The sequence below is a fragment of the Pygoscelis adeliae genome, unplaced genomic scaffold, assembly GCF_000699105.1.
Source record: "Pygoscelis adeliae isolate BGI_AS28 unplaced genomic scaffold, ASM69910v1 Scaffold66, whole genome shotgun sequence".
Lineage (NCBI taxonomy): Eukaryota > Metazoa > Chordata > Aves > Sphenisciformes > Spheniscidae > Pygoscelis > Pygoscelis adeliae.
The window spans coordinates 10,526,236-10,540,330 of record NW_008825167.1 but is presented as its reverse complement, the minus strand read 5'-3'; the positions used below and the strand labels follow the sequence as shown (position 1 = coordinate 10,540,330).

The window sequence follows — 14,095 nt, the reverse complement described above, 5'->3', positions numbered from 1 at the left end:
TGCTTTTTTTAAAAGCATGTGCCAAAGAGTTACCTGTGGAGGTGTGCAGATAGGGACTATTAAGTGCTGTTGGTTCAGCACTGCACTATATGCAAAGGTACCAGGACTCTTAGGCTGGACTCTGTAGAAGAAACTGCCATTGAGGTGCTTTAGCAGGAACAGAGGTTGGTTGATGTTTTGCTCTTACACCATTTCTCTGTTGAATTAACACATTTTAGAAAAGAAGCCTTTCCTTGATTATTGAAATTAGCTATGTTTAGTTCTGTAATGGCAGATATAATTGAATTAATAATGGCAGTTCTGTCCCTGTATGTATTAGCACTTTAGGTGTCCCTTAGGTTTTAGAAAAATTGTACCAGTTTTCCGCTGCATTCCGTTGTCTGGTGTATTGGTCTAGTATAAATAGCTTAAAATTATTTAGAAGGTAAAACCCTTTGTGTCTAACTTGATTAGTGTTTTACTTGAGCATTTTTTTCCAGCTTCAGCTTTGATGGCAAAAGGGAGTGGTTATGGTCTCCTACATGCTCTTTGGTGGTTTGGGTTTTTCTCCAAGGATCACCACTCTTTTTGCAAATAAAAATAAAAGGTGGGGATGGGAAAGTAATCCTTTTAAAGCTGGTGTAAAAAAAAAAAAAAGGCAATGCCAGGCTCACTCCCCACTTCATCTCAACTTGTTTGAGAGCAGGCTGTCCTTGGAGTTGTAGCGAGACAGTAACAAATTCCTCACCTTTGAAACAGCCGGTGGCTTTGTGGAGGATGAAGCTTTAGCCTTGAGGGAATCGCTGCTGTAAAATCCACATTTTGGCTCTATTCCTCCACACAAAAGAAAGCAAACCCCATAAATATTCTTTCAGGACATAACTTCCAGTTGAGTAAGAAATACCTTATGTAATCTAAGCCTATGATGTGTTCATTTGTATGTATATAAATAATAATTTTTTATCCTTCTCAGTTCATTCCACCTTTACTCCCTTCCTGTAGCTCTTTAACTGTGTACACTTTCTATTCCCACACAATAATAGGATTCTTGTCGTAAAGAGATCCAGCATTCAATTTTCCTTCAGTATGCACTCAGGATGAATTGACTGCCTGAAAAGGAACCCCGAATAGTAATTTCTTTTCTATGCAATCAAATTTCTTGTGACTTGCGGAGAGGGAATTAACTTTTGGTTTTTAAAACCCTACAAAAATATATTTCTTCTCTATTGTTGAATATGTCCCTTTAGAATCAGTTAGAAAAATCTATTTTTATTTCTTACCTTTGCAGCAGTACAAGTGAGAGGCTGAGATGGCACTGTTGTGCTGTGTGCTAAGAATTACGAAGTCAAACACAAGAAATCACTCGGTTCACTGGCTTGTAGTTATTACTATGAGTTTATTCAAAAATAATCCTGCAATGCCTATGGAAATAAATGCACTCTGAGTGGCTGTCAACCTGTATTACCGTAGCTTTATGTAGTTTCTTTATTGAGAAATAACTGTACAGCAATTATGTAAATGAGACACCCACAGCTGGAATTCGGTAATGGAGAAAAGGCAGCTCTGTGTCTTTAACCGGAGGATGTCTGCAAGGGGACTGCTTGAGATAACCACCTCAGTTAGCAAAGCCCACAGGTGAGAGCAACCTTTAGAGAAGTACAGTATGAAGATCTGTGTTAAGCCATTACCAACTATGACTTCATTTCACAGTTTCAGCTCATTGGAAAGAGATAATCCCTGATTACTGAAATGGCAAATCTGAGGTTAACACCTTTTCCCATCAGTTCTTTCTCCTTTGATTGCTGCAAGCCAGAGCTTTGCAGCCATCTTCATGTGGTTCCGTGTAGGAGCTTTGCTATGACAGTTGAAAGGTGGCCCTTGCACAGGGCTTGTTTGGAGGGAGCTGGTAGACCTTCCAGTAGTATTTCATGGAAAGATGGAAAGCCTTCATGTTTGTAATGGGACTTGGAGGTGGGGTTTTTTGCTACCAAAACTTCTAACATACTCAAAAAAGCTTGTCATTTTATAATCAAAAAAAGGGAAATATTTTCTGGTTGCTCAGATTTTGGGGGTGGGTTCTGTGGATTTTTTTGTAGGGGGTAGATGGTTAAATCTTAACAGTGAACTTAAAAAAAAAAAAAAAAAAAAAATTCCCCCAAAAACCCCCCCCAAAAAAAACCCAAAAAAACCCCCCCCCCAAAAAACAAACAACAAAACAAACCAACCACAAACAATTAAAAAAAACCCACAGGCAAGCCAAAAACCACTTCTATCATGAAACAGGTGTTACGTTATCATTCTGCTTGTGCAGTAGCCTTGTGCAATATGACTAATTCCATAATCTGCTAGTTTATGTTTCAATACGAATTTCTATGTCCAAGAGATCCTTATAAACTTAAGAGCCGCATTTACTACTCTTGAAGCTTTGCTCAGAATCTCAAGGGCTATAAATATAAACATGCTCAAGAAACAGCTGTTCTTGTCAGAGGATGTTATTTACCATGTAGCTTGTTCAAGCAATTCCTTTCTGAAATAAATAGCTGAAGGTACATCTGCAGTTGGGTGATAAATTACCAGGCAGTTGCTGAAACTTTGAATTTTTTTTCTGTCTCTCATGCTCTTTTCTTCATCTGCCACTATATCTGTGCACTGCTTGTTGAACTCTGGTATGACATTGTAATCATTGTTTAGTTCTGACTTGGATTGCTTAGTCCTTTTTTTTTCTTATTTCTGTATGTTTTTGGATAGCTTCACTGTGTATGTACTTTGGGTTTAATCAATATGATGTTTACCCAATAACTATCTATGTAGAAGTTGTTGGAGCACCCATTTAGGTGTATGAAACCAGCTGCAAGACTGGAGACCTAACCTTTACTGGAAGAAAAAGATCTTTTTGGTGATATCAGTGTGTTTTATCTACATGGGAATAATGTCTTTCATATGTATTTTCTTTAGTCACCTTTAGTGGTAATACCAAAGGCAAAGTTTCAGAGAAACTGTCAAATAGGGTTTTTTTAGCAGATAATACTGTGGAGCTATAGTCTTAAGGTATTGCATTAATTACTCCTAGAATATAACTGAAGTAACAGTGGGGAGAGGAGGAGTGCAGTGAACCAAGCAAAAGCATTTCCCAGCCTCTCCAGGCACGCGGATAAAATGTCCAGTAGTTTTGGCCACATTCTGCCATTTAACATTTTGTTACCTTGTGATATAATAAGCAGAAGTGTTTCATGCTATTGCATAAATATATTTACTAGTATATTACCATATATTTCAATTTTATAGAAGGAAGAAAAAAGGTGATTTTTTTTATCTGTAAAACAATAATGCAGGCAACTGCTCCATAATTTCTGTAATCCTAAATAGGAGGGGTTTTACAGGCTATATCACTGAAATTGCTTGATGCTTAAGCAGTATTAGTTTTATTCCATTCACTAATTAATCATGAGTTTGCTTTGACCTTTGGTGGCTAAACTGCTATGAGTCAGAGATTTCACTGTTGAAGCCTCCTTCCATGTCAAGGCGTTTTGTCAATACCTTAACTTCATCTGAATTTCTGAATGTCACGGGCACCAGGGTATTACACTTAATTTTTCTGTTTCTAAAATGAGGCTAGCAGTGTTGTCTGACCCTTGTTATAGGAGGAAAAGAATTCAAGAAAACTTTTAGAATTCAAGAAAACTTTTAACACTGGGAGCTTTACCTGATCCTGCTAGATGCTTGAAGACCAATGGCAATGAATTCATTGACCTGGCCAGATGTGTTGCGATTCCATCTTGCTTCCAGTTCTGGAAACTTATCTTTCTCTGCAGAAGATCGACTTACAGCTATGTTCTTTAGTGTTAGGAGTAAATGTTTTGACCTTTTGTTCAGAGAGAATTTATTCTAGCTGAGTTCCAGGGGGTGGGAGGAGAGAGACAGAGAGCGAGAATAGAGTATATTTCAGTAATTGAAGGAATTCTGTTCCCCACTTACTCTAGGTGGGGAAACACTTCTTAAGATTAGCAGAAGAGGAGGATGAAGAACTTAACAATTGTAGTGCGGTTGACTGGTTCATCCTTGCTGCTAAGCAGGGCCGAAGAGAAGCTGTCAAACTGTTGCGTAGATGCCTGGCAGACAGAAGAGGTACAGGTCATCAGACTTTTTGCTTGTGCTTCCTACTTTATCTGAAATAATACTATATGCATTTTAACACTGAAAAAAATGATCATGGCAAAATTATGTGAGTGGTTGCTGACAGCATGTTCAAATAGGTAATTTAAAAAGCATTAATTACTGATATTGCTCGTAAAAGCATTTATATTAATTATTTGCTTGAATTCCTTCATGGAATTCATGCTCATTCTTCCTCTCCCCACCTTTCATTGAAGCTTCTTTTCTATGACTGTGAAGGTCATGTATAACCACACACCACCTACATATCTCCTGTTGTTTCATTCTTTCACTCCTCTACAACCTCTGTGCTAATCGGTCTTTCTCGCTGTCTTCTCCCACTTCAAGATTCACATCTTCCTTCATGCTACTTCCCACACTTGGAAGGGTCTCCCCTCATCTGCCAACTATCTGAACTCTTATTTAAAGAAATAAAAAACAAAAAAAAACTTCAATTAAATTCTTGCTGCCTTTTACGTGTCACAAGCATATCCGCACCACCTTTTGCCTGAACTGCTGTACTTCAAAAGTCGAAGCAAGACATAAAGATAATGCATGTCTTGCACAGGCTTTGAAGTACAGTTTACACTTAAGCAATGTGATTAGATTTTGATAAACAATGGGCACAGAAGGGCATTTGAGTCATTTACTTAGGTGGTCAAGATGTGAATGAAACTTGAGAAGTTTCAGACTCAACTGAGAAAAATGAATTGTGGGCAAATCTGTCGTTTCTGCATGGGTGTGGGATAATAGTATCTAATGTATTTTTCTTTTCTTGAGGCATCACTTCTGAGAACGAGCAAGAAGTGAAAAAATTATCATCTGAGACTGATTTGGAGAGAGCTGTGAGGAAAGCTGCCTTAGTCATGTATTGGAAATTAAACCCCAAAAAGAAGCAGCAATTAGCAGTTTCTGAACTACTGGAAAATGTTGGGCAAGTTGACAATGAAGGTTTGTTTATGAACTGATTTATGGTATTGATAAAATATATACTTAGAGGCAGAATACAGCTAGAAACTTAAAGTGCTTTACAAACAATCAGGCATGAGGTAAAAGTATAATCTACTTAAGAAAAAGTAACAGTGTTAATGACTCTAACTCTCTTTTAATAACTGTGTTCTCTGGACCAATACAGTTAATTCATAAAGGCCCGCCAGCTCTTGCTGTAGGCTGTGATTCAGTTAAGCACTCATTCAAGGGACCAAATATTAAAAATATCTTCATTCGACACTCGCTGTCTTTGGAAAATAAATCTTTTATGGCTTTGCTGTGTTTGACTTTTTTCCTTAACAGTCATCCTGATGATATCTTACTAGATATTTCAATTTACAAACCCAGTCTTCAAAACACCTGGCTCACTCTGCCATTACAGCGGTATGTGTTAGCTATGTCAATGCTGTTCCCTTTTCTAATATAGTAATAGCAGTGTAGAAAGCTATATAGCCACTTCTTACCTGTTTATATGTATATTTGTCTTTTCCTGACTTTGAAGAAATACCATTCTCCAGATATTGCAGCTTAAAGAACATTCCAGTTATTGTTTGATCGCTTTAATTGACTGCTTTGACTTTCCATAAACTTCTGTTACTGAACCAGATGCTGAGAAGCAACCTGGCCCGGTCCCAAAGTCGGTACAGAAGCAGAGAAGAATGCTGGAGCGATTAGTGAGCAGTGAATGTGAGTGCATGCTGCTGTTCTCAATTTTTGCCTGTGGTTTTGGTTTCTGTTTTGTTTTGCTAAACAATTTTGCGCTGCCAGAGTAAGAATGTATAGCAAGTTTGGATTTTGCTATAAACAGATAGAGTCAATTTATTGTATGTGCAAGGTAAATAACTGATCTGCATGTGAACTCACACAAGACATCATGCTTGCAGTGAACTTGTCAGTGATTAGTATACTAAGAGGAGTTTGCATGTCATTTCTTATATTTATACTCCTGCCCTTTCAGCGCTTACCAGTCTATTCAGCAAAAAAATTTTTGCACTTTCAATAACGGTTTTTTTAGTTCTAAACTGTACTAAGCTTTCTGATTACAATAAGGGAATTAATTATGCAACCACTTAATGCAGACAAATCCCTCATTCTATTTACCTTGCTTCTGTTTGCCATTCCCTTATAATTAATGTTTGTCTTTTCATATTTGTTCAAGATTGATATAGGACGGATGCACCAAGATACTCTTTTCATAACTTTAGGGGCAGCTTAGTTCATGTAGTGGGGAGAATTAAACTACTGAACACACACAGGGTCAGACTTGTAGACCCAAATCTGTGAGTTTTGTAAGGTATGGTGAGGGTGGGGGGTTGGACTTGAAATAAAGTTCTCCCTAGCCCTGCATACCTAACAAATGCTGCTATGCTGCTGGGCCTTCAGGAGGGAAGTCAAATTATTAGATTAAGAAAATGCATTCTAAACAATGCAGCATGTGTAGTTTTTTCAAGAACGTTATCTAACATCAGGTTCGATTAATCATTGTCGGGAAAATCTCATTTTCTTGAAATGCAGTAGGTCATATGAAATAGTTCATGTGCAGTCTAGATCAGTTCTTGAAGAGCATTTCTAAATGTTGCAAAGCATATTACTTATTAATACATCTATAGTTGAGAATATGTGTAACTAAAGCATCATAAGGGGATTAGTGAGCCAAGTCTGGGGGTTTGCAGGTTTAAAGTCCCTGAAAGATTAGATTGACATTTCATTAGGTCAGTTTGGCCTTTACCTTCGAGGATTGTATTCATTACGCAGGTGACTTCTGAAAATAACATTCCTAAGAAAAATGGAGTATTTCAGTTTTACATTAACTTTCACAGAAGTAAAAGAGGAGGAGGGACACGTGCATGTGTATGTAAGTGAAGGAGTAGGTGGCAGGGAGAAATAGTATTTTGGAGACCAAGCTAGTGGTCCTATCAAAACTTCCGTGAGAGTAGGTCAGCTGTTCTTGTGACTCGTTTGCCGCTTCTGGAAAACTAGAAGTAGTTCTTCAAGGATAAGACTGTTGTGTTTCATGGTCCGGTCATCGTATTGTAACGCAGATGTATCTGGGCTCGTTGGAGCTATGTTGCATTGGTGCTTAATGGATGACACTAGTGTTCTTTCCATCCCTTAGCTGAACTAGCACGTGCTGATAGAGCGTGAGTGCAAAGCAAGTCATTTTGTTCTGGATTCTTCAGTAATTCAAAGAGTGTCAGAAAAGGAACTGGCAATTTTTTTTTTTTTTTTTAAGGCTTAAATGGCAGATAAAATAACAGGAGAGTAAATGAACCTACATGTAAGCGTAGGCAGAAATTGATGTGCATATTTTTCTACGGCGGATGGGGGAGGCAGGGGAATTTGTCATAACCAAATTGAAGAAAAAATTCTATGAATAATAAAGTAAAATCTACAACATACGCTTTTTATATCAATTTAAGAGACACTCGGGTGACAAAATACTAATAACATTTAAAACGAAAAGTTTTCATCAAACACTTAAAGTAGGAGTTAAGCTGTTACCTCTTCTCTAGAGAGCTTTTATCTTTTCGTGGATGAACAAGACAGCTGTTACTCTCCAGCATTTACTTCTCAGATCCACTGACTTTCTCCATTTATCTTGCCAGCAGGAGACTCTTCCTTCAGTTTTAATACATTGACAATACTTGGAAGATAATTTTTAAGCCAGATATGTGTTTCCAGATATGTGATCTGGGGTATCCTTAATGGAGGTATAAACAGAAGATTAGAGCTGACATTGTCAATGGACAGTTGTTGCGTGCCTGAGAGTATACATGTCATTACATTGGATAGGCCATCTATACATAGTAAGTTAATAACTCCTTCCCTCTGAGGATGTCCCATGGTCCTGTAAAAGTGCCTTACGGAATTTTTGTGAGGTTCTAACCATGTCTGCTTGCTGATTCCACACCAAAAAGACTACCTTACCACTGTATCTCTTGTCCCAATAGGACAACAAATTTAGATGACACGTTTGGTATTAGGCTTGATCTGAACCCCACCAAAGACAGCTAAGGAGTCTCACTGATTGCTTTGTGCCAAGCAATGTCGCCTTACAGTCTGTGAATGATAAGAATAGTTAGCAAAAATAAAACCTTTCTTGTTTCTTGGGAGGCATGCCAGATGGTGTATTGTGGGAAATACAGATTCATGCAATGAAGAAAAAAAAAACACAAAAAAAGTAAAAGTGCAATCAAAAGGCAACATCCATGTTGTGAGATTAAAGCAAAAGATAGATTGTAAGCTGCTGTTTTTCTGTTGAGCTCTTTTAACACCCCTCTTCCTGTAGCAGGTATCTTGACACGATTATTTTGTTCTGTATCTACAGTGTTCTGAATATTAAATTCTGGTATATTTATATATAACTTCTATAAATGTAGCGTTTTTGTAAAATTAAAAAATTAATAGGCTCAAACCCACTAATCCTCTGATTTTAAATTTAGCGAAGCAGGCCAGCTTTCATATCTTTGTATCAGCCGACTGGCTAAACCTACTGTGTAGGAGGTGTGTTACAGATTTTTGTCATTCAAAAGTCTTTCATATCTACAGCAATGTCATTTGCTTTAGTGCATGGAAAAAAGTTGCTGTTAATTATCCTCCTTTACAAACAACATCAAGCTTGTCTACCATAGAAACTAGCTAATCCATGCTAATGTAAGGAACTGACTGTGGAAAGAGTTTGAAGCAGTGTATAAATCATCTTCTGTCTTGCAGCATCCCTAGAGTTTTTGGAAGTAACCTCTTGCCTCGCTTCTACTCACAAGAGTGGATAAGGATCTTCCAGGGCAGAGTGATAAATTCTGTCTCTGTGTACAACTGAGCAAAGTATATTTTGTTGCTGGCTATCTGTTTTAGATCACAGCTGATACAGTTTGGGGGAGGCCCTTTGTATAGCCACGTAGCGTATTAAATTAATACACTGTAAATAATCTATATTTATTCTTGTAGATAGGAATAATTGGGCATTTCCCATAATTATATGTCTGTAACTTCTGAACTCAGAAAAATGACTGTTAAATGCCAAATCAGAAGTCAATTTTTCCGTTAATAACATACAGATAATTCATGACTCTTCCTGTACAATTCTTTCTTTTCAATGTGGCTGCTAGTTAAAGATTTCTCTCAAGAAGTTACCAAAGATACAATAGCTATTATTTAAAACTGTATGACCTAATCCAGTAGTCTTTTTTCCTTGGAATACTTGCAGATAAGTTACATTCACTCAGTCTGTTCTCCTACTTAATGGTATAATAAACTTACCTGCTGGTCTGACAAGATTTAGAGTAGTCATATATTGCTGGCACAAGCAGCTTGTTGTTTTCAGCCCAGATCTCGGAACAACTTGCGAGGTAAGCCTGTGTTATCAGTAGTTTGGTTTTTGAAGTCCAGAGTAGATCTTCTTTAATACCAGGAAAGAAAATTAATATTCCAACTCATAATCAGTACAGTGTTGTAGTGATACTATTTACTCAGTCTTCATTTTACCTTTTAGCTAAGAAATTCATTGCTTTGGATGACTTTGTTGAAATTACCAAGAAGTACGCAAAGGGAATCATCCCATCTAACCTGATTATGCAGGAAGAGGAAGATGATGAATTGGCAGGGAAGACTCCTGAAGAGTTACCCCTGCGACTGAAGGTAAAAAGGCAATACTGAACAGGTTATGTTGAAGGGCTCGTAACTTACGCATTTCAGACAAGACAGAGGTGACTTGCACTTTCGAGCACATTCAAAGCTGATGTTTAGTCTATGTAGGTCAGTACAAGAATTGTTACTATAATTTCTTTTTGGACTTGACTTCAAATATAGGTTTACAGTTTCATATATATGAGTCCTATATTAAGAGAAAGGGATAAAGGTTTTCCCTCGAAGAGGGCAATCTACCTTCATTACAGCTCAGTGAGGATTTAAATGTCCCTATCATAACTGCCGTATTTTTATTATAGATGTTATTGTATGCTTCATATCTTCCTTATTCAAACAGGAGCAAGCAGGTGGGGAAAAATTATCTATAGCCTTGAGGTGTGAAAAAGGTTCTATTATGAAGGAATTCAAGAATAGTGAACTTCTGTTAGTGGTTTTCTATACTGATTTAAGGTGCATGCATTCAATACTGGTATAAATTTGAAGCAAGGTAGGGGGGTTTCTAGCTGCTGATGTGAGAGTTTTTGTTGCAGTTGTCATTTTGTTGTCCATTATCATATAGTAGGGGTGACAGAAAAAGGGGGGGGGTGTGAGGGGTATCTCTTTCCAATCTTTTGAATACTAATATTCTGAAAGAGATGCATTTATGAAGAAGAACAGGGATACCTTCACTAATAAATAAGCTTATGCCCAAGTCATTGTGCGTGTTGCCCCAGTTCATCGCAATGCATAGATCTTTGCTGAAGCATTCTTGGCCTTTCCCTTGAACTAGATAATATAAAAGCCTAAGTTCTGGGAAAACATAAAAACTATCTTTTTATGGGGCAAGGAGGATTGTTTGCAGCATCTAACGTGCAGATGCAATATTTGAATATGTGTTTGAAAAATCCCGTACCTTTTCATTGATCCTATGCAAAGTGTGTGGTTGGTCATAGGGAGAGGGTTTGATCCAGCAGTTCCTCTGTTGTCTGGTGACTGTGTTGGAAAATGTCACGTAAGATAGGTAGAATTTTAAGATCCTGTACAGTTAACTGTTGTGGAGTTAAAAGAATCCCTAAATGTGTAGTAATTATAGTTAAAGATACTTCTGCTGCTTACAAACCAGATTTTGACAGCTGCATCCCTAGATGCTTGGGAAGAATTGTTTTAAAGATAAACCACAGCTGTAAAGACTTCCTGTAAGTGCATATGAATCAATGCACCGCTTCCTGTAGCGTATACGCCTATCAGAATGTATAGCATAATCCTTGCAGAGCAGTGGCAGAGTTAAGTGCTGTAAAGCTACAATACTCACAGCTCAAGTAACGACTTAAGATAGTACAGGACTGCAGCCATGTAGTTTATCTTCAGTGTGAAGTTAGCAGAGCAGAATATTTGACTAGGAAGCCATTTAATTATATGTGTCAAAGGTAATGAAATACCTCTTTCCTGAAATCAAAATCGCCTCTGAGCTTCATCTGACTGAGTTAATCAAAATAGAACTAATAATCTCAGACGAAGTAATCTCATTTTATTGGCAACATTCATCTGAAATATAAATCTTTTCATGTCAGCTGAGGTTAGACAACTGGTTGCTACTGCTTCAGCGAAGAATATCTGTGATGTAAAGATACAAAACTGCTCATAAATAAAATGCTTCTTTCTCTCTTTCCAGGTTGTAAAATATCCGCTTCATGCCGTTATGGAAATTAAAGAATACCTTATAGATATTGCATCAAAGTTTTTTTCTGTCTACCATTGTTCCAACACACCATATCAATGCTCTTATCTTTTTCTTTATCATCAGTAATCTGACAATTGATTTTTTTGCCTTCATTATTCCATTAGTCATATTCTATTTGTCCTTCATTTCTATGGTGATTTGCACACTGAAAGTTTTTCAGGACAGTAAGGCTTGGGAAAACTTCCGCACTTTGACTGACTTACTGCTTCGTTTTGAACCAAACCTAGATGTTGAGCAAGCTGAGGTGAACTTTGGATGGAATCACTTAGAGCCATACATTTATTTTTTACTCTCTGTATTCTTTGTCATTTTTTCCTTCCCTATAGCAAGCAAAGACTGTATACCATGCTCGGAGTTAGCTACTGTCTCAGTTTTCTTCACGGTGACAAGTTACATGAGTTTAAGCACGTGTGCAGAACCTTACACACGAAGAGCGTTAATGACTGAGATAGCAGCAGCTTGCTTATCCCTGTTGCAGGTATTACCTGGGAATTTTGGCTACTTGAAATTCTTAGGTAAAACCTTCTTTACTGTTCCTGTAGGCCATTTCTTTGTGATAAATGTAAGCATCCCATGCCTTCTGTTTTTGTACTTGTTCTATCTTTTCTTTAGAATGGCACAACTACGGAATTTTAAAGGCACTTACTGCTACCTGGTCCCATATCTGGTCTGCTTCATGTGGTGCGAACTCTCTGTGGTCATTCTGCGGGACTCCTCTGGCATTGGGCTCATTCGTGCGTCAATTGGTTATTTCCTGTTTCTGTTTGCACTCCCAGTGCTAGGTGTAGGGATTGCACTGATGTGTCTTATCCATTTCATTAAGTGGTTTGTGTCTCTGGAGCTCATGAAAATTGTAGTGACTCTGGTTTTGTGTACTGTTTTTCCGACGGTGGACAAAAGTTAACTTCTCTATAGTTGAAATGGTTAAATCCCTCACTCGAAGCTCGATTGTGAAACTCATTCTGGTGTGGATTACAGCTGTAGTGTTGTTCTGTTGGTTCTATGTGTATCGATCAGAGGGAATGAAAGTTTACAACTCGACCTTGACATGGAATCAGTATGCTTTCCTCTGCGGACCCCGGTCGTGGAAGGAGACTAACATGGCACGTACTCAGATTTTATGTAGTCACCTGGAAGGACACAGAGTGACATGGACTGGGCGGTTCAAATATGTGCGCGTGACAGAAATCGACAATAGTGCAGAATCTGCAATAAATATGCTTCCACTTTTTATTGGCGATTGGATGAGATGCTTGTATGGTGAAACCTACCCTCTTTGTGACCCCAAAAATGTTACGCTGGAGGAGGAAGAATTGTGTCGTCTCAAGTATTTGACAAAGCATAACTGCCACATGAAAATGTTTGATCGGTACAAATTTGAAATAACTGTGGGCATGCCTTTCAGTAGCAAAAATGGAACCAAGTCTATAGAGGAGGATGATATAACCAAAGATATTGTGCTGAAGGCAAGCAGTGAGTTTAAAAAAGTGTTGTTGAACTTGAGGCAAGGAAGTATAATTGAATTCAGCACAATTCTGGAGGGTCGTCTTGGCAGTAAATGGCCTGTCTTTGAACTGAAAGCAATCACTTGCTTGAATTGCATGTCTAAACTCTTACCTGCAGGGAGGCATGTGAAAATAGAGCATGACTGGAGGAGCACAGTGCATAAAGCCATTAAATTCGCTTTTGATTTTTTCTTCTTCCCATTCCTGTCAGCTGCATAATGAGCTCTCATATTGGTTCAGTGGTATCTTCAGTGTACACTGCATTTACACTACCAAAGGTTTGGCTTCTTAAAAGGTTTAAAAAAAAAAAAAACCATCAACAACAAAAACCACCTTGCTGTAGCAATGCACAAAATGTATGCTAATGTAGAGCATTGGTTGAATTTTGTAAGTGTACACACTGTATCCTGACTTTAAAACCCATATGACTGAATATATACTACTTTAGTATTATAAATGAATGCAGGGGATTGCTGCTGACTAATTGCATGGAGACTGTTTTGTCCAAAATGGCTATATATTTGCCTGTGGTATGACACTAGATGCATTCACTTGCTCCATGTTAAAGCACTTTGCTCTTTAAATAGTTACAATGTGCCCATTTGTATTTTCACAGGCATGACTTAGAATAGGTAGCTGACAACAGCTTATGTTGCATATATTGCTTGTATTTATTTGGTATTTTCTAGAAAAAAGTGATCTTACAGTCAGTACGTGGTGGTGATATCTGCGTACAGAACTTACTGTTTCACTATTTGTCCAGAAGATAGTGACTTTAATGTTTTTTGAAAGGGCACACCATTTCACACCCCAGCAAGGTTGTAAAAAGTTCTCAAGATTGCATTTTGCATTAAATATTCTGCACAAAATACGCTATTTGTTCTGATCTGGTTATGATAGCTCCGCATACGACACTAAGGTATAATACATGCTGGTGTGTGAAGGACAAACACCAGAGAGTAAGGCTGGTATCGAGGTGGTACCAGTACTGGACAAGCCAAAGCAACTGAAAATAGTACATAGAAGTCTACAGTGGAAACTGAAATACTATGTTTGTTAAATGATTTGTGTTGTGCAAATAAACATAAAAACCAAACTTGAA

General features: G+C 37.8%; 1 protein-coding gene across 1 annotated transcript in view; it reads left to right on the top strand.

Moving 5' to 3' along the window:
• Positions 1-14,095, top strand: part of WFS1 (Wolfram syndrome 1 (wolframin)) — a 34,046-nt gene extending 19,951 nt beyond the window's left edge. Inside the window, 7 exon segments of the mRNA XM_009328843.1 lie at positions 3,960-4,104; positions 4,912-5,082; positions 5,728-5,808; positions 9,614-9,759; positions 11,420-11,484; positions 11,486-12,361; positions 12,363-14,095. Of these exon segments, the coding sequence (XP_009327118.1) occupies positions 3,960-4,104; positions 4,912-5,082; positions 5,728-5,808; positions 9,614-9,759; positions 11,420-11,484; positions 11,486-12,361; positions 12,363-13,212 (2,334 nt within the window). The 3' untranslated portion in view covers positions 13,213-14,095.